At 35.1% G+C, this 19,015-nt stretch overlaps 1 protein-coding gene across 2 annotated transcripts in view; it reads right to left on the bottom strand.

The window, feature by feature from the left end:
• EIF5B (eukaryotic translation initiation factor 5B) overlaps positions 1 to 19,015 on the bottom strand; it is an 81,629-nt gene that overhangs the window by 7,981 nt on the left and 54,633 nt on the right. For both annotated transcript variants that reach the window (XM_082747005.1, XM_082747006.1), the window contains exons 11-17: positions 13,995 to 14,102; positions 13,700 to 13,810; positions 11,172 to 11,239; positions 10,489 to 10,630; positions 2,244 to 2,375; positions 1,452 to 1,634; positions 1,159 to 1,320 (exon numbers count right to left, since the gene is read on the bottom strand). In XM_082747005.1, the coding sequence (XP_082603131.1) occupies positions 1,159 to 1,320; positions 1,452 to 1,634; positions 2,244 to 2,375; positions 10,489 to 10,630; positions 11,172 to 11,239; positions 13,700 to 13,810; positions 13,995 to 14,102 (906 nt within the window). The remainder of the gene's footprint in view (positions 1 to 1,158; positions 1,321 to 1,451; positions 1,635 to 2,243; positions 2,376 to 10,488; positions 10,631 to 11,171; positions 11,240 to 13,699; positions 13,811 to 13,994; positions 14,103 to 19,015) is intronic.

The following is a 19,015-nucleotide window of genomic DNA, read 5'->3' as shown; positions in this document are numbered from 1 at the left end:
AATTAAACTCTTGTTTCTTAAGATACCATAGAAGAGATAAAAAGGTCACAGGGAGACAATAGGAGAAGATGCTGTGATGCATGTAAGCCACCAACAGACCAGTCTCCTGACTATACAGACCACTCCCCTGACTGTAATAGACAATGCTGGAGCACAGGGACATTTCACAAAGGAGTGAACTTCAATGGCTAACAAAGAAACAAAATAATGGCCAACCATTTTTCAATCAGGCAAGTACCAAATGAAAGAACAATGAGCTACCAGATGGCAAAATTTAAAAAATCTGACTCCATCAAAGAGCTGACAGACGTGAAGTAATGCAAACTCTAATATACTGCAGTTGAAAGTGTAACTTGTTAGACTGTAAACAACAGTGTGGCCTTATCCAGTAAAACTGGGGCTCACAACTCACTCCTATGCATATACATGGCAGAAACTTGCACAACTGCACTAAGAGATAGCACAAGAATGTTCAAAGCAACAACACTGTTGTTAAGAGCAAAAATTTAAAAGCTGGAGATACACTATGCTTGCCGTCAACAGGAGAACAGATAAATCAACCCTGACATATTTATGCAGTAGAATACCACCCCCAAAAAAAAGGAACTACAGCTATATGCAACCATGGGTAAATCTTAAGTGTGTTTTGTTTTGTTTTTACCTAAAAGAAGCCAGATACAATGGAAATGAGAATGATTCCACTTATATGAAGTCCATACATACTTTTTTTAAGCACATACTCAGGCATTAAAACTGTTTTTTAAAAAGGATATTAGTTACTATCATAAAAATGGAAGCACAATTAACTTTTAGGAAGGTGTGGGGGATGGCAAATATCCGTGAGAGGCACACAGTCTTCCAAGGTGTCAACAATATTCTAGTCTGCATCTGTTTGTCTGCTTCCTAAAAATCTGCTAGACTTTTCCTCTACGTTTTGTATAGTTTTCTGCATTTGCTTTATTTCCTAATAAAAAATGTTTAAAAAAAAACTAGCAATATAGAACCAAAACAATATACTTCCATTCTCATGGAAAGCTTAGATGATGAGGAGCGAGGGTGTGTTAAACCAAGCAGCTCTCAAAGTGAAGAAGTGACCTCAACAGAACTCCTATACATTGTAAATGTCCCCATATGTCAACACTTACCACCTAGGCTTACCTTCACCCGTAATTCCTTCATTGGAGGGGGTAAAAGAAGGCCTCGAATCTGCGTTACAATGGGCCCTTCTACTCCAGGAACAATAATTGTATCTCCTTCTTTCAAACGCCCATTGATCAATATCACATCTATCGTGGTGCCCATTCCTGGGAGAGCCTTAACCTGAGAGATACAAGTGTAAAGGGAGTGAGACAGATGCTACACTATGTTGACTGAATCAGAGAGAAGACATCCCCTCCCAAAGTTCATTGTTAAAGGCAAAACAGAAAATAAATTCAAAAGCTAATCATTACCTCCATAACCTGTGCTCTTAGCTCCTCACAGTGTGCAAGTCTCTTGCTCAACATAGTCTGAGTTAACTCGACAAGAAGGTAGATCAGACTTCCCATGCCATCACCAGTATGTGCAGAGGTAGGTACCAAGGACACAAAAGTACGGGGATCCTTATTCTCATAAAACAAAGCTGCATTCAAACCCTAGAGACATAAAAAGCAAAATCATTCCAAAAGGCCAAACTGTCAAAGTATCTAGGACAGCATGACTGATTGGACAACAGATAAGCAAATGGCTCAGACTTTCTGAAACTCCTCAAAAATACTCAAGAGATCATGCATATCCTGTTATATTAGTTATATCACAGGAAAGTAGTTTCTTACCAAGTCAAATTCTTTTTTTTAGATTTACTTATTTATTTTAGTGGGGGAGGGGCAGAGGGAGAGAGAACCTCAAGGAGACTCCCCACTGAGCACAGAGCCTGACAAAAGGCTTGATCTCACAACCCTGAGATCATTACCTGAGCCGAAAACAAGAGCCAGACACAACCAACTGAGCTACCCAGGTGCCCCTCCAAATCAACTTTATTTTAAAAATTTAAGCGTTCAGAATACGAAGACAGATGTTTGAAATATTAGCTAATTTAAAAATAAAACCAGGGATAAAGGAAAAGAGTGGAGAACACTACTTGCCATAAATAAGACAACAGAACCAGCAATGGTGAACTGCTGGCTTTATTATAAGGACAGGAGAACAAAGGGAAAAAATATTCTTTTATATAAATTCTTCATTAATAAGGCAAGTTTTCTTACCTGCTGCGCAAATTCCACAATAATTGCCTTTGCTCGCTCCTCAAATTCATCTTTTGTATTCTTTTTCTGCTTCTTTAAAGTAGCAGCCACATCAGAGTCAGGGCTCTTTTTCCAATCATACAACCTATCAATCTGGACAAAAATTTTTTGTAAGAAACATCTTTAAAGCATTCAGAATACTATGGAATTTAATTAAGGTTAAAGCTCCTAAAATTTCCTAATGTATATTATATACATTCAGGAGACTGAATTACTCAAATATTTTATTATACCAAAAAGCCTGTATAACCAACCCACTTAACTGCATCCCCTCTTTTTTTTTTTTTTTAAAGATTTTATTTATTTACCTGACAGACAGAGATCACAAGTAGGCAGAGAGGCAGGTAGAAAGAGAGAGAGGAGGAAGCAGGCTATCCACGGAGCGGACAGCCCGATGCGGGGCTCGATCCCAGGACCCTGGGATCATGACCTGAGCCAAAGGCAGAGGCCTTAACCCACTGAGCCACCCAGGCGCCCCTGCATCCCCTCTTAAATTAAAAACTTCTGAAGTAACATCAGCCTCCACACCAGCTCAGGAAAGGCTGCCATTTGTTTGCAAAACATGAGATCTTAGAATTATCTTAGGACTATTAGTGTATTCTGTTGGAATTCCAAAATGGTTCTGTTTAGTAGTCAGAAATAAGAATTACAGCAAATATTATTACCAGGGAAATTATACACACACACACAAAAAAAATCAAAAATCAAAAAAATCTACATCCTATCTCAGAGAATAGCCCATTTTAATTGTTTCATGGCTAAAATTAGATTTACTGTGTTAAATAAATCATGTATTCTCCTTCACTTTTCAAAGTGTGATAAATGGGTATAGTGAAGAAAAAATATTTAATAGTGAAAACAAAAAAGCAAAATCCGTTTCCTCAATCTAGGGTTACAACATAAAGATGCTGCCTGAATCTGATGCTAAAAAGGAGAAAAATTAGTTAGCAGAAACAGACCCAGACATGACAAAGATGTTATAATTAGCATGAGGTCCTTAAAATAGTTATTATAAATATATGACTTTATTTTTATTTTATTCTTTTAATAAAGATTTTATTTTTTTATTTGACAGACAGAGATCACAAGTAGGCAGAGAGGCAGGCAGAGAGAGAGGAGGAAGCAGGCTCCCTGCCGAGCAGAGAGCCCGATGCAGGGCTCGATCCCAGGACCCCGGGATCATGACCTGAGCTGAAGGCAGAGGCTTTAACCCACTGAGCCACCCAGGCGCTCCAATATATGTGACTTTAAAGGAAAAACATGAAACTTGTAGAACTAAAAAAACATAGAATATGAAAGAAAAATTCACTAGATAACCTTAACAGCAAATTACATTATTACAGAAGACTGGAAGCCTTGACAATGTAGCAATAAAAACAAGTCCAAAGAAAGCATACAAAAAAAGTATCTGAATAACCAAAAAACTTTTTAAACTGACAAATATATAAATTCAAACATCCAGGGCGCCTGGGTGGCTCAATGGGTTGAGCCGCTGCCTTCGGCTCAGGTCGTGATCTCGGGGTCCTGGGATTGAGTTCCGCATCGGGCTCTCTGCTCAGCAGGGAGCCTGCTTCCTCCTCTCTCTCTCTGCCTGCCTTTCTGCCTACTTGTGATCAGTCAGAATAATAAAGAAAATCTTAAAAAAAAAAAAAAAATTCAAACATCTAAGAAAATCAAACCAAAGTAGGATAAACGAAAACTATCACATAATCTCAATGATGAACCTTAAAAGTTCCAATCAAAGAAAAAGGAAGACTCATTGCACACAGGGAAACAAAGGACAGCTAGAGATAAAAGCCATAAGCAATGATGATGTAGGAAAACAATTTTTTTTTTTTAAAGATTTTACTTATTCTAGAGATAGCAAGTGAGCACAAGTCGGGGTAGAAGCAGAGGAAAAGGGACAAGCAGTCTTCAGCGCTGAGCACAGAGCTAGACTCGGACCTCAATCCAACAACCCTGAAAGCACAACCTAAGCTGAACTCAAGAGTGAGACACTTAACCAACAGAGCCATCTAGGTGCCCCTAAGCAGGGCTTTTAACACTGTGCTAAACGGGGGTGTCTTCGTGGCTCAGTTGTTAAGTGTATGCCTTTGGCTCGGATCATGAGTTCAAGTCCTCCATCAGGCTCCCTGCTAAGGTGGGAAGCCTGCTTCTCCCTATCTCATTCCTCCTGCTTGTGTTCTCCCTCTCACGGTCTCCCTCTCTCTCTAATAAATAAATAAAATCTTTAAAAACAAAACCAAAACAGTGTGCTGAATGCAACCTTAAATATTTCTATTATACAAGAAAAAAATATCTGAAATCAACAATTAAAATTCCACCTCAAGTTAGAAAAAGTAGACATGAAAACCAAAGCAGAAAGAAGGAAATGATGAAATTAACCCTGGAAATCAAAGAGATCTCAGACAGACAAAAAGTAGAGAATATCAATGAGACAGAGCTAGTTCTCTGAAACACAAATTTCTACACTAAAAAGAAATGTAAAAAACCAAAATAACCTGTACCTGTTTAAAAGAAATTTTATGCAGATGTGGATTCCGATAAAGTTTACTAACTCTTACAGAAATACCATTTCTATACCAACTCTTTCAGAAAATAAAGGAAGATATACTTCTTACTTCATCTTACAAGGCAACATTACTCTGATAACAAAAGTAGACAAAAGATGTTACAGGAAAGGAAAACTATATAGCAAAATCACTCATGAACACAGACAAAAGAAATCATCAACAAAAACTTATCAAATCAAATCTGGCAATATATGAAAGAAACCATCATAACCAAGTAGGGTCTATTCTAGTAATGCAAGGTTGGTTTAACATTTAAAAATTCAACAGTAATCAACAAATGGTGCTGGAACAACTAAACATTCACATGCAATAAAACTGAATCTAGACACAAAACAGGACCTCCATGTCATAAAAATTAACTCAGACTAATCATAGAACTAAATGTAACATATAAAACTCTAACACTTCTAGAAGAAAACAGAGAGAAAATGTGATGATGACCTTGGCTGTGCTGAGAACTGTTTAGATACCACATCAAAGACATGATCTATGAAAGAATCTGATAAGCTGAACTTCATTAAAATTAAAAACTTCTAAGAAATAGAGTGAGTCTAGAAAGTGAAAGAAGAGAGGCTGGGAGAAAACATATGCAAAAGACATCTGATAAAGAACTTATATTCAAAACATATTAAGAACTCTTAAAATACAAAAATAAGAAAACAAAGAATCCAATTTAAATGGGCCAATGAATTTGACACCTCAGAAATGGTAAATAAGCACATGAAAAGATGTTCCACATCTTAAAAGAGCACTTTTAAGGAAACACAAATTAAAACAATGAAAACTGGGGCACCTGGGTGGCTCAAATGGTTAAGCATCTGCCTTCAGATCAGCTCATGATCCCAGGGTCCTGGGATCAAGCCCCATGTTAGGCTCTCTGCTCAGGAGAGAGTGTCTGCTTCTTCCTCTGTCCCACCCGTCTGTGCACTGTATCTCTTGCTTGCTCTCGCTCTCTCAAATAAATAAAATTTTTAAAAAAATTATATGCCAGAACTTTGACAACTTAATTTGACAATTAAGAAATTAATAAATCAGGGACGCCTGGGTGGCTCAGTTCGTTAAGTGGCTGCCTTCAGCTCAGGTCATGATCCCAGCGTCCTGGGATCGAGTCCCACATTGGGCTCCTTGTTCCGTAGGGAGCCTGCTTCTCCCTCTGCCACTCTGTCTGCCTGTGCTCTCTGACAAATAAATAAATAAAATCTTTAAAAAAAAAGGAAATTAATAAATCATTAGAAACATATACTCTTCTAAGAGAGAATCAAGAGGAAACAGAAAATCCAGAAAGACCAGTTGATTACTAGTAACAAAATGGAACCAATAATCAAAACAGTCCCAACAAACAAATGTCTAGGACTTTTGAAGCCAAATGGCTTCACAGGTGAATTCTACTTAAATACTTAAAGAATAGTTCATACCTATTCTTCTCAAAGTATTCCAAAAATCAGAAGAGGAAGATTGCCGAATACATTCTATGATGCCAGTATTACCCAATTCCAAAACAAGACAAAGACACTACAAAAAAAGTAAACTGCAGGCCAATGTCTGATGAACACAGATGCAAAAATCCTCAACAAAACATTAGCAAACCAATTTCACCAATACACTGAAAACAATCATTCACCACGATCAAGTGGGATTTATTCCAGGGATGCAAAGATGGTTCAATATCCAGAATCAATCAAGCTGATACAACACCTTAACAAAATGAAGGACAAAAGTCATAAGATCATCTCAATAGATTCAGAACATGCATCTGACAGAAACCAATATCCATTCATAATAAAAACTCAACAAAGTGGGTTTAGAGGGAACATACATACCTCATGTAAAAAAGGTCATATATGACAAACCCACAGCTAACATCAATATTCAATGGTGAAAAACTGAGTTTTTCCTCTAAGACTGAACAGGGCAAGAATGTCCACTCTTGCCACTTTTATTCAATATAACATGGGAAGTCCCAGCAGTAGCAATCAGACAGATATAAAAGTCATCCAAATTGGTAAGGAAGCGGTAAAACAATCACTGTTAGTGCACAACAGGATAATATATATATAGAAATCCCTAAAGACTTTACCCCCAAATTATTAAAAGGCATGTATTCAGTAAGTTGGAGGATACAAAATTAATATACAAAGATCTTTTGCATTTCTATACACTAGTAAGAGAAAGGCAAGTTAAAAAACCATCCCATTTTCCAGTTCTACCAAATAGAATAAAATACCTAGAAACAAATTTAATCCAAAAGGTGAAAAACCTGTATTCTGAAAACTCTAAAACAATGATAAATGGAAGATAACACAAACAAATGGAAAGAGGTAACACTCTCATGGACTGGAAGAATGCTGTGAAGAAGTCCTTTCTACCCAATTTACAGATTTAGTACAATCCCTATCAAAATACGAGTAGCAATTTTCACAAAACTACATATTTGTACAGAATCAGAAAAGACCCCAAATAGCTAAAGCATTCTTGAGAAAAAGAACAAAGCTGGAATTACCACAATTCGAGATTTCAAGTTGTAATACAAAACTATAGTAATGAAAATAGAGTGGTACTGGCACAAAAACAGACACAATTCAATGGAACAGAACAGAGAGGCCAGATATAAACCAACACTTATACAGTCAATCTATTACAAATGTGAAAGAAATATACAATGGAGAAAACACAGTCTCTTCAATAAATGGTGCTGGGAAACATGGACAGCTACATGTAAAAGAATAAAGCGAAACCACTTTCTAAAACCATACACAAAATAAACTCAAAATTCATTAAAGACTTAAATGTAAGCCCCCATAAAACTCCTAGAAGAGAACACAGGCAGTAATTTCTGACATTGGCTGTGGCAACAATTTTCTTTGTAAGTGTCCTAAGGCAAGGGAAACAGAAATAAACTATTAGGACTACACCAAAATAAAAACCTTTTGTAAAGTGAGGGAAACCATCAACAAAACAAAAATGCAACCTACTGAATGAGAGAAGATATTTGCAAAGGATATATCCAATAAAGAGTTAATATCAAACATATATAAAGAACAAACAAGACACAACATGCCAAAACACAAATAATCCAAATAAAAGGGCAGAGAACCTAAATAGACATTTTTCCAAAGAAGACATACAGATGGCCAACAGACACATGAAAAGGTGCTCAATTTCACTAACCATCAGGGAAACAAAACACAATGAAATATCACCTTATGACAGAGTCAGAGTAGTATCAGAAAGACAATAAATAACAAGTGTTGCTGAGGATGTGTAGAAAAGGGAACCCTTAGGTAAATGTAAATTGGTGCAACCAATCAATGTAGAAAACAGTATGGAGATTCCTCAAAAAACTAAAAATAGTAATACCATGATGATCCAGTAATCCCACTACTGGGTATTTACCTAAAGGAAGCAAAAACACTAACTTAAAGAGACAGATGCACACCTATGTTTCCTGCTTCATTATTTAAATAGTCAAGATACGAAAGCAACCTAAGTGGTCACTGACAGTTAAATGGATAAAGATGTGGTATGTACACACACACACACACACACACACACTCACACTCTCTCTCTCTGGAGTATTAGTCATAAAAACTAATGAGATTAGGGCGCCTGGGTGGCTCAGTGGGTTAAGCCTCTGCCTTCGGATCGGGTTATGGTCTCAGGGTCCTGGGATTGAGCCCCGCATCGGGCTCTCTGCTCAGTGGGGAGCCTGCTTCCTCCTCTCTCTCTGCCTGTCTCTGCCTACTTGCGATCTCTGTCCAATAAATAAATAAAAATCTTTAAAACAAAAACTAAAACAAAAACCCGAATGAGATCTTGTCATTTACAACATGGACAAACCCAGATAATATTACGCAAAGTGAAATAAGCCTCACAGAGACAAATACTATATGATTTCACTAGTCTGTGGAATCTAAAAAGAAAAAAACCACAATAAAGCAAACACAAGCAAACAAGTAGAAACAGACCCATAAACAGAACAAAGAGGCAGGGCAGTGGCTAGGCGGGGGCTGGGGAGAATGGATGAAACGGGTGGAGTAGAATGTGTAGGATTCCAGTTATAGAATGTATAAATCACAAGAATACAAGTTAAAGCATACTATAATAGCACTATATAGTGACTGATGACAGATACATTTATTAGCACAATATAATGTATACTTCAATCACTATGATGTACAACTGAATCTAATCTAACATTGTGTCAACTGTACAGCATTATAAAAAAGAAATCAGGGGTGCCTGGGTGGCTCAGTGGATTAAAGCCTCTGCCTTTGGCTCAGGTCATGGTCCCAGGGTCCTGGGATTGAGCCCCACATTGGGCTCCCTGCTCAGCGGGGAGCCTGCTTCCCTTCCTCTCACTCTGCCTGCCTCTCTGCCTACTTGTGATCTCTGTCAAATTATAAAATAAAATCTTAAAAAAAATAAAAATCAATAAATTACAATATTTTTAGCAACAGGTTTTGAACCAGATTTTTATGTGGAAAAAAAGTGAATCCTGATCCTTAACTTATACTATGCATAAAAACTAAAAATACCACAGATCTAAATATTAACCATCTAGGAACACTGAAACTAACTTTCATAAATTTGGGGTGATTAAAGACTACCAATAGAGAACATAAGAAACACAAAATGTTAGAAACAATTAACGTATACACTGGACTTCACCAAAATTAGAAATTTCTGCTCTTCAAAACACATCATTAAGAAAATGAAAAAGCAAGTCCTTGACTACAAGAACCTGCAATAATACACATAACTGACAAAGAACTTCAATCAACAATAAAGAATTCTTAAAATTCAATAGTTAAGACAATAACCCAATAAAAAATGAGCAAAGATTTTAAAATAGTTACTTCACAAAGAAAGAGATGGCAAATAAACATATGAAAAAATTTTTGATGCCATTAGTCATCACAGAAATGCAAATTAAACCACAGTAATTGAGCATTACACACTTATTACATTATACAGTTTTTGCAAAGTCTGTAGGCATAAAGATCATTGGCAAGACTGTACAGAATTGAAATCTTATAAAAATATGAAACTATACAACCTCTTTGGGAAAATGTCATTTTCTCTTTAAGTGGAACATATATACACAATGTGACCCAAGAGTTTTCTTTCTATATATTTATTCAAAGTAAATCAAAATAAATTTCAACTCAAAGATGTATGGGCATGTTGACAGCTGCTTTGTTCAGTGTGTAAATGGATGAAGTGTGATACTAATCAGGTAATGAAATATCACTCATCGGTGAAAAGGAACAACCAGTGGTATATGCAACAACATGGATAAAGGTTAAATAACAAGAGTAATGGAAAATGCCAGAGTCAAAAGATTACACACTGTATAATTCCATTAATATGAAATTATAAAACAGACAAAACTAGTCTACAGTGATAGATCAGTGTTTGGGGTTGAAAAAGGGGGCAGGCTTACACAAAAGAACATGAGTGAGCATTCTGGGAATATGGAGATGGTGGCTGTTATATGTGTGTATAAATTTGTCAAAATACATTTAACTTAGCATGAGTATATACTGTTATATAAAAGTTATACTAGGATAAATCTGTTTAATTTGAAAAAATTAAGAAGCATGTTTCCACATTAATTATTCAGGGGAGCTTACCTTATTGAGTGCAACAATAAAGGGACATTTTTTGGATTTTAGAAGGTTAATAGATTCAATTGTCTGGGGCTCCAAACCATGCATAATATCAACGACTAAAATGGCAATATCACAAAGAGAACTTCCTCTGTTTCTCAGATTACTGTTGAAAAGAGGGGAAAAATGCATAAATAGAAAACTTGAAATTATTCCTTTAAAGAAATGTTTCTTTGTAAAACCTAAATGAATAAAACAAAATGAAGCACATGCATTAAAAATTTAAGTGCCATTAGCCCTTAATTTGCCAAATGCTTATCTGACACAGTGAACTGATATCAGCTGGAGTAAGTTAATTCCAGAAGTTACTCCAATATTTCTACAAATTGTATTGGCCAAGTTTTTTGCACTACAGAATATAGCCAAGAGGTGACAGATAAGTTCCACATATAATGGTTTCACAGGAGACAGACCAAGTATGTATTAGGATTAGGTTTTTAAAAGTAGAAAAGATCTCTATAAAAAACAAGTATCCACATAAATTACTGCTTACTCAGTAAGGCACAGATAATGATTGGTAATTACAGGGTCTACAGTTCTTAAAATACTACCCCAATGCTGATTAATCCAACTTTCTCACTCACTGAACCTTTAGATTTAATGGTCTAGCAGTTTGTTTGATGCCAAATAATGCAAGTTGCTCTTACCTGAAAGACTCATGCCCAGGAGTATCAATGATGAGCATTCCTGGAATTCGTACATTCTCTCTATCAAACTAGAAAAGGTGGGGAAAAGTAGAGAGCTTAAGGAAGCCAAAACAATGAAAGTTCCTTTATAAAAACAATTATTCAGCCATGAAAACTTAAAAACATCATCACTTCCTTTTCTAAATAAGTGGTTTTACAATAGTCAGTGAGTCAACCAGCAAAGCACAATAGTCAATATTTTCATTAATCAAAAGGAGTTTGCAGGAGGAAAACCGAAACGAAAAAATATTCTCTTTGTTCAGATCATAAAACTATAGTGTATTATAATTTTGAGCAGATTATCAAAAGTAACAAATGACATTAGTCATCTGAGAGTGATTATCTATAAAAAGGTAACATGCAAGAAGAGGTTCTGACTACTTAAAAAATGTATCTAGTCCAACTTTACAGCGGTTCTGACTACTTAAAAAATGTATCTAGTCCAACTTTATAGCAATTCTAAACTTTAAAAAGTATCCCAAAGTATGTTTTAAAGAAAATTTACTACACCAATCTAAAATATTAAGACTGCCTTATTTAAGTATCATAAAAACCTGACTTTCTTTAATAAATGACAAAAAAATTAAAACATGCCCAATATGGACATTCTCTTTTACCCTAAATCGTGACACTGACCAGTAACTCTCACACACAATTTTGTTTACTTGCTTATCTACTTTTTGTCAATCTTCAAGTGATTTTTCAAAATCTTATCTCCTGATCTAGGTCAAAGTGATTCAAATGTAAAACATCTCATATTTGTATTCTGGTGATCTTAAATCAACATTAACTTAGCACCATAATTATTTCCACTTCAGTGTCTGGAATACAAACAATTATAATTGTCATATAAAAGCTATCCTGAGAATTTTAATACAGATCTAATAAAAATCATGCTCTTTATTAACTGTGCTCTAATGTAACACCAGATTTCAAGTTCTGGCAACTGGTGGAATGAGCTGTTATAAAAATCCCCAATGACTAACACACAGAAATACCAGATAAATTATAACCAAGATAAATTTTAAACTATGAATTTGAAAAACTGTAATTCAAGAAAACTGTGCTAAAATAAAGATTTTAAATTACATACTGAAATGAAACTGGAAAATTTCCATATAACTAGAAAACTGACCCAGAATAATCAACCCCAAGATGCAGGAAGGCCACATTACTTATAAAAGGAAGAAAACCAGCTTATGATCAGACTTGAAAGGCAGTATTTTATGTGAGAAGAAATGAGAGTAACCTCTAAGATATTTAAGGAAAGAAAATGTGAACTGAGGAAGCCAACTAACTTTCCAGGGTGAAGGCCACAAAGTAGGTATGCAAGATTCAAAAACTCAAAGAATATTATTCCCCTTATTCCTTCCTTAAAAATGTACCAGAAAACAAGCTTCATAAAACACAATCTCAACCAAATCCCACCCTCCCTGCAAACTGGAGACAAACTCATAGACCTTTCCTATATACAGAACTAAGACCAAATAAAAAATAAAGGGAAATGCTAGCATATAATAATTTATGTTGTGTGCGTCAGTTATCAGTTTTGTTACACCTTAGTTCCAAATTTATCTTTTTTACCTGTTCTGTGATAATGGAACTAGGGAATTTTTACGAGGCTCAGTTCCAGGATTAAAGCACAGTACATATAAGATGAGACTAAAACATTCTGCTATATCAGACACAAGGATGTAACCAAAGACTACTAAAACTAAATAAAAAAGATTCAGGAGTCAATCACTGGAAGAAAACGAGACTCTCTCATCACAAGAATAAATGAATTAAAACACAGTAAATATTTAATCTAGGAGTTTATAGTAAAAAAAACAAAACAAAACCACTCTTTATAAACATGGATAAAGGGTTTAGAATAACAACATTTTGCAACCTCTAACACACTAAAAGGGCGAGATTACTTTAAAAGTTCAGCCTGAGTCGAAGAGTGTTTCAACTGAAAAGGGATCTAACAGAGGTCTTCTGAGGTAAGGGCCAAGGTTCTATCTCCTAACATATGTGACACAAGAGTGTTTGCTTTATAATGATTCACTAAGCTTTACCTTAACCTTATGTGATTTTCTTTATTTATTTTGAATAAATTGAGTATGTCCAAAGTAAAAAATATTAGGGAGATAATGAAAATACAATCAATATGATAGAAGGAGAAGAGGGTCAGTGAGTAAACAGTTTTTCAACATGGAAATCTATAGGAAAAGTGTTAAAACATGCAGGGGAACAATATACTCTAATTTCTAAATAGCAATTGCCTTTGGGAGCAAGAGGAAAGGAAATGAAAAATGAAGGCTCCTATAACATCTAGTGTTTTCTTTAAAAAAAAAAAGATCTTAAGTAAAATAGAACAAAGTGGCACAAGTGTTAATTATGAATAGCAAGCATATGAAACTTTATACTATTTTTTTCTGTATCTGAAATAATTTATACCTTAATTTTTGTTAGAGATTAAAACACACCAAATACACTGTACTTACATTTTTAATCATCTTAGTCTGTTCATTAATAGCTTCCAGAGGAACATTGGTGGCCCCAATTTGTTGCGTAATGCCACCTGCTTCACCATCTTGTACATGTGTGTGACGAAGCTGGGATGAGACAGCAGATTCAGATTTGTATTTTGAAATATAAAAAGAAGCAAAAGCAGTAAGAAAGTAGCAACCTATTTAATGTAACAGAACTGCCTATCTGTGCTATGGTTTTTATTAGCTTTTTATAAGGTATTATTCACTTACTTAAATAGTTTTATCAATACTAACAGTATTTTCTTACTTTATCTAGAATTTTTGTCTTCCCTGTGTCCACATGTCCAAGTACACAAATAACAGGAGCTCTCAGCTTCTCTGTATTTACATTTTTACTATGTTCGAGGCGCCGTTTCTAGAAATTAAAAAAAAAAAAATCACAAAATTATTATTTCAAACCTTATCATATTGTTCTCTAAATTATGTTGCAAGAGAATGTCACAACCTTTATCCAAGTTCTTTGTTGATTTAACTACATGTAATTGCATTTTACCACATAACCTTTACAATCTAATTCCAATCATAGCACCTCTGGACAAAGAGAAACCTGTTAAAATGAATTTCAGGACAACGCTGTTAAATAAGAGTAGAAATAGCGTGAAGTTTTGGCTTCAACTTTCTGAACACTTTTGTGCACTGCTTATTTAATAGAATATAAGAAAATGATCTTGTATTCCATTCAGGGCATATACAGTACATCCTCTAGCTTATGTGGGGTATTTGTATAAAAGGAGATATACTCTTGCAATCAAGCGATTTCATTAAAACTTCAAAACTACAAAATACTTTAACAACTTATTTTTAAACTTTATCTGGTATACAAACACTACAAAACCTTTCAACTGAGAGATGGTTTACTTAATCCCCAGCCTAAGATGTCTAATGACATTTCCTACCTTCTTAAGATACCACTCATTAGGCATGAGAAGCATCTCCTTGCATCACAACACACTTCTCTTATAGCATTTACCTAGATACTTCAGCTTTCTAAGAACCAAAGTACACATGCCAGCAGCTCTTTGAAATGCTAACATTTCAAGTATAGTAAAGCTGGCATTCAAATGAGATAAGACTTCCATCAAAATTCTGAAGTAATTTACAAAATATCTTCCATCTAAAAACCATTTTTGTAAACAATTCTTTACTTTCATTTCTACCACTGGACACTGGATCTTTCTATAGAAAACAGAATGAGAAAACATTTTGGAGTGTTAAATTCAGATGTGAGTGTTTACTAACAAAGAGTAGTACACAAGAGCTTTATATTCTGTGACTCAAATGCAAACGTCATGACCTTAGTTAGATTTGATATGGTTGAAAATTGTCTTTTCTCCCACACTTGTTGTATCATTAAAATTTTCTGGAGGGCAATGCAGTACACTTTAACTCAGAAATTCTACCTGTAAGTACTTGTCCTGAAACAATGACACAAGCATAGAGAAATATATGTATACAACAGTGTTTGTTCATTGCAGTATTATCTGTATTGGCAAAAATTAGTAACCACTTAATCATCTGTAGCTGGGGATTTCGAATGAATATTTCCTCAGTCCCAGGGCTGAAAACTATCTGGTTGCATAGACTCGCTTAGAGACCCCTATCCACAATGGAGATTATTACCTAGGATGTCTGGTATGGATTTTAGAAAATTATATAATAGCAAGGTTTTGGAACCATGAAACTTGTTATGGACTTATCTCTCCCAATTTCATATACTGAATCCCTAACTCCCAATGGGACTGTTATTTGGAGATAGAGCCTTTTAAAAGGAGGTAATTAAAGTTAAATGGGTAGGGCCCTAATCCAAAAAGACAGATGCCCTTACAACAGGAGGAATAAGAAAAATCTTTCTCTGGGCATGCACAGAGTAAAGGCCACATGAAGACTCAGTGAGAAGGCAGTCATCTGCAAACCAAGAAGAGAGTTCTCACCAGGGAACAACCCTGCTGACGCTTTTATCTTGAACTTTTAGCCTCAAGAGCTATCAGCTATCTATTGTTTAAGGCACCCAGACAAGAAGACACAGAACCAAAAGAGACCACTATTAACCATACAGAAAAGAAGGATTATAAAAGGATACCATAAACAACTGTATGTTCACAACTTAGATGAAATACAAAATAGTTAGAAAGACAAAAATTACAGAAAATGACTCAAGATGAAAAAGAAAATATGGCAAAGAGATAACAATATAACAAGAAATTGAACTAGAAATTTATGTCTTCGAAAGACAAAAGCTTTGTTAGTAAATTTGCCAAACACTTAAAACAGGAAAAAGTCAAAAACAATCTTTCATAAACCCTTGCAGAAAAAAGGAAGAAGGAACACTTTGTGACTAATTCCAGGAAGCTAATTTTAAACAGACACCAAAGCCAGACAAACAAATCCTAAGAGAAGAAAAGTTACTGATCAATATACCTCATGGGTATAGATCATAAAAACCTCAACAAAATATTACTAAGCAAATCTAGTAACATATAAAGAAGATTATACCAGGATCAAGTGGGATTTATTCTAGGAAGGCAAGGTTGGGCTTAACATCTGAATACCAATATAACACATCATATATTGGTATAAAAAAGAAAAAAGAATCTCTACACATAGAAAGGCACATTTCCATTCATGATAGGAACTCTGAACAAATCAGGAAAAGAAGGGAAGATCCTCAGACTAAAAAAGGGTACTACTATTAATACCATAGTTAATGGTAAAATCTGAATGCTATCCTCCTCAAAGGCTGAAAACAAGACAAGCATGTCTGCTCTTACCACTTCTACTCCATAATGTACTGTTCTAACAGGGAAATCAGGCAAAAATAAAAATAAAAGGAAATAAGCAGCAATGAGACTGGAAAGAATTACAACTGTCTTTGATAGAGAACATGACACACTGATTATAGGAAATTCTAAGGAATCCATAAAAAATTATGAGAATAAAAATATTTCAATAAAGTTACAGGACATGAGATCTATAAAACTCAATTGTATTTCTTTATACTAGAAATGAAAAAAATTTTTAAAATTGTGAACCCATTTTCAACAGTATAAAAAACAATAAAATACCTAATAATAAATTTAACAAGAGAATTACGTATCTTAAACTGTGAAAACTATAAGACACTACTAGAAGAAACTATAAAAGATCCAAATGAATGGAGAATCAGCCTATTTCCAGAGACTTCAAGAATCAATACTATTAAAATAGATAATTCTCCTTAAAATTGATCTAAAGATTCAACATAATCTCCATTTAAATCTAAGCAAGCTTTTTGCAGAAACTTTCAAGATGACCATAATATTTATATGGAAAAGCAAGTGACCTGGAAGAGCCATAACAAACCTGAAAAGGAATAACAACATTGTAGGACTTCTATTTCCCTACCTCAAAACCTACATTAAAGCTATAATAATCAAGACAGTGTGGTACTGGCATAAGAGCAGAAAATACAGATGACGAAACAGAACTGAAAGTCCAAAACTAAATACTCATATTTCTGAGAATGACTGTAACTGAAAACACAGATGTTAATACAAGTATTAGGATGTGGAAAAACTATCAGAACCCTCAACTGGTGGGAATCTATAATTGCACAGTCACTCTGGAAAATAGTTCAGCAGTTTCTGAAAAAGTTAAACACAAATTTACCATATGGTCCAGCAATCTCACTCTTAGGAATATATTAAAAAAAAAAAAATGAAAACACATTTCCATACAAAGGCTTATATGCAAATGTATATAGTAGTACCATCTGTAATAGCCCCAAACTGGAAACAACTCAAATGTTCTCTAGGGAATATAAAACAAAATACAGTATACTTATACAACAATATCTGAATTTTGTTGTGTAAGTAAGTATACTGTACAGAATTCTTGTATAAGTATAAATTCTGATAAAGTCACCACACAAAGAGACTAAGTGAAATAAGCTAAACATAAAAGACCAAGTATTATATGTTTGAAATTTACAGCAGTCCCCTCCTTATGCAGGGATGATAAATTCTAATCCCCTTAGTGGATGCCTGAAACCAATATTTATGCTTTCTCCTACACGTATCTAAGATATAGTTAAATTTAGGGGTGCCTGGGTGGTTCAGTTAAGTGTCCAATTCTTGATTTCAGCTCAGGTTATGATCTCAGGATTTTGAGAAGCCCTGCATCAGGCTCTGTGCTGGGCATGGAACCTGCTTTTTTTTTTCTTTTTAAAGATTTTATTTATTTATTTGACAGAGAGACACAGAGAGAGAGGGAACACATGCAGGGGGAGTGGGAGAGGAACAAACAGGCTTCCCACTGGGCAGGGAGCCAGATGCGAGGCTCGATCCTAGGACTCTGGGATCATGACCTGAGCCGAAGGCAGATGCTTAACAATTCAGCCACCCAGGCACCCCAAGCATGGAACCTGCTTAAGACTCTCAATCTCCCACTCTCCTAAAAAAAAAAAAAAATTAAAGTGATAAATCAGGCACACTGAAAGATTAACAATACCTAGTAATAAAATTAAACAATGTTAAGACTATACTGCAAAAAAGTTGTGAATGTGATCTCAAAGTATCTTATTTTACTGTACTCACCCCCTTCTTTTTGTGATGATGTGAGATTATAAAATGCCTACGTAATGAGATGAAGTTCAGTGAATAGAGTAGTGTTAGGCTACTACTGACCTTCTGACAATACAAGAGAAGAAGGATCACCTGCTTCCAAACTGCAGTTGACCACAGGTAACTGAAACCATGGAAAGCAGAACTGTGGATGGTGGGACTAGGAGGGTGGGGGGGACTGCTATATATGTGGGGCTAGAAATAGGGAATGTCTGCAAATTGTTACAAGAAATCTTTTTGGGATGATGAAAATACTTTAAAGATGAGTTGTGATGCACAACTCTACAAATTTACAAAATGTCTCTGGACTGGATCAATTCTTTAGTATGTAAATCATATCCCAAAAAGCTGCTTAAAAATTTGCTGGATGTAGAGGTCCAAAGCATACTGTTATGTGAAAAAATATATATATACTGGGAAGCATGGGTGGCTCAGTCAGCTGAGCATCTGCCTTTAGCTCAGGTCATGATGCCATGATCCTGGGATCAAGTCCCACACTGGGCTCCTTACTCAACAGGGAGCTTGCTTCTCCCTCTGCCTGCTGCTTCCCCTGCTTGTACTCTCCCCTTCTCTATGACAAATAAAATCCTTAAAAATACATATATATATATATATATATATATATATATATATATACATATATACACATATATATACACACACATATGTA

The sequence above is a fragment of the Mustela nivalis genome (genome assembly GCF_964662115.1).
Source record: "Mustela nivalis genome assembly, chromosome: 8".
In the NCBI taxonomy this organism is placed as follows: domain Eukaryota; kingdom Metazoa; phylum Chordata; class Mammalia; order Carnivora; family Mustelidae; genus Mustela; species Mustela nivalis.
Note: the sequence above shows the minus strand (reverse complement) of the source record. Positions and strands in the feature narration are given on the sequence as shown.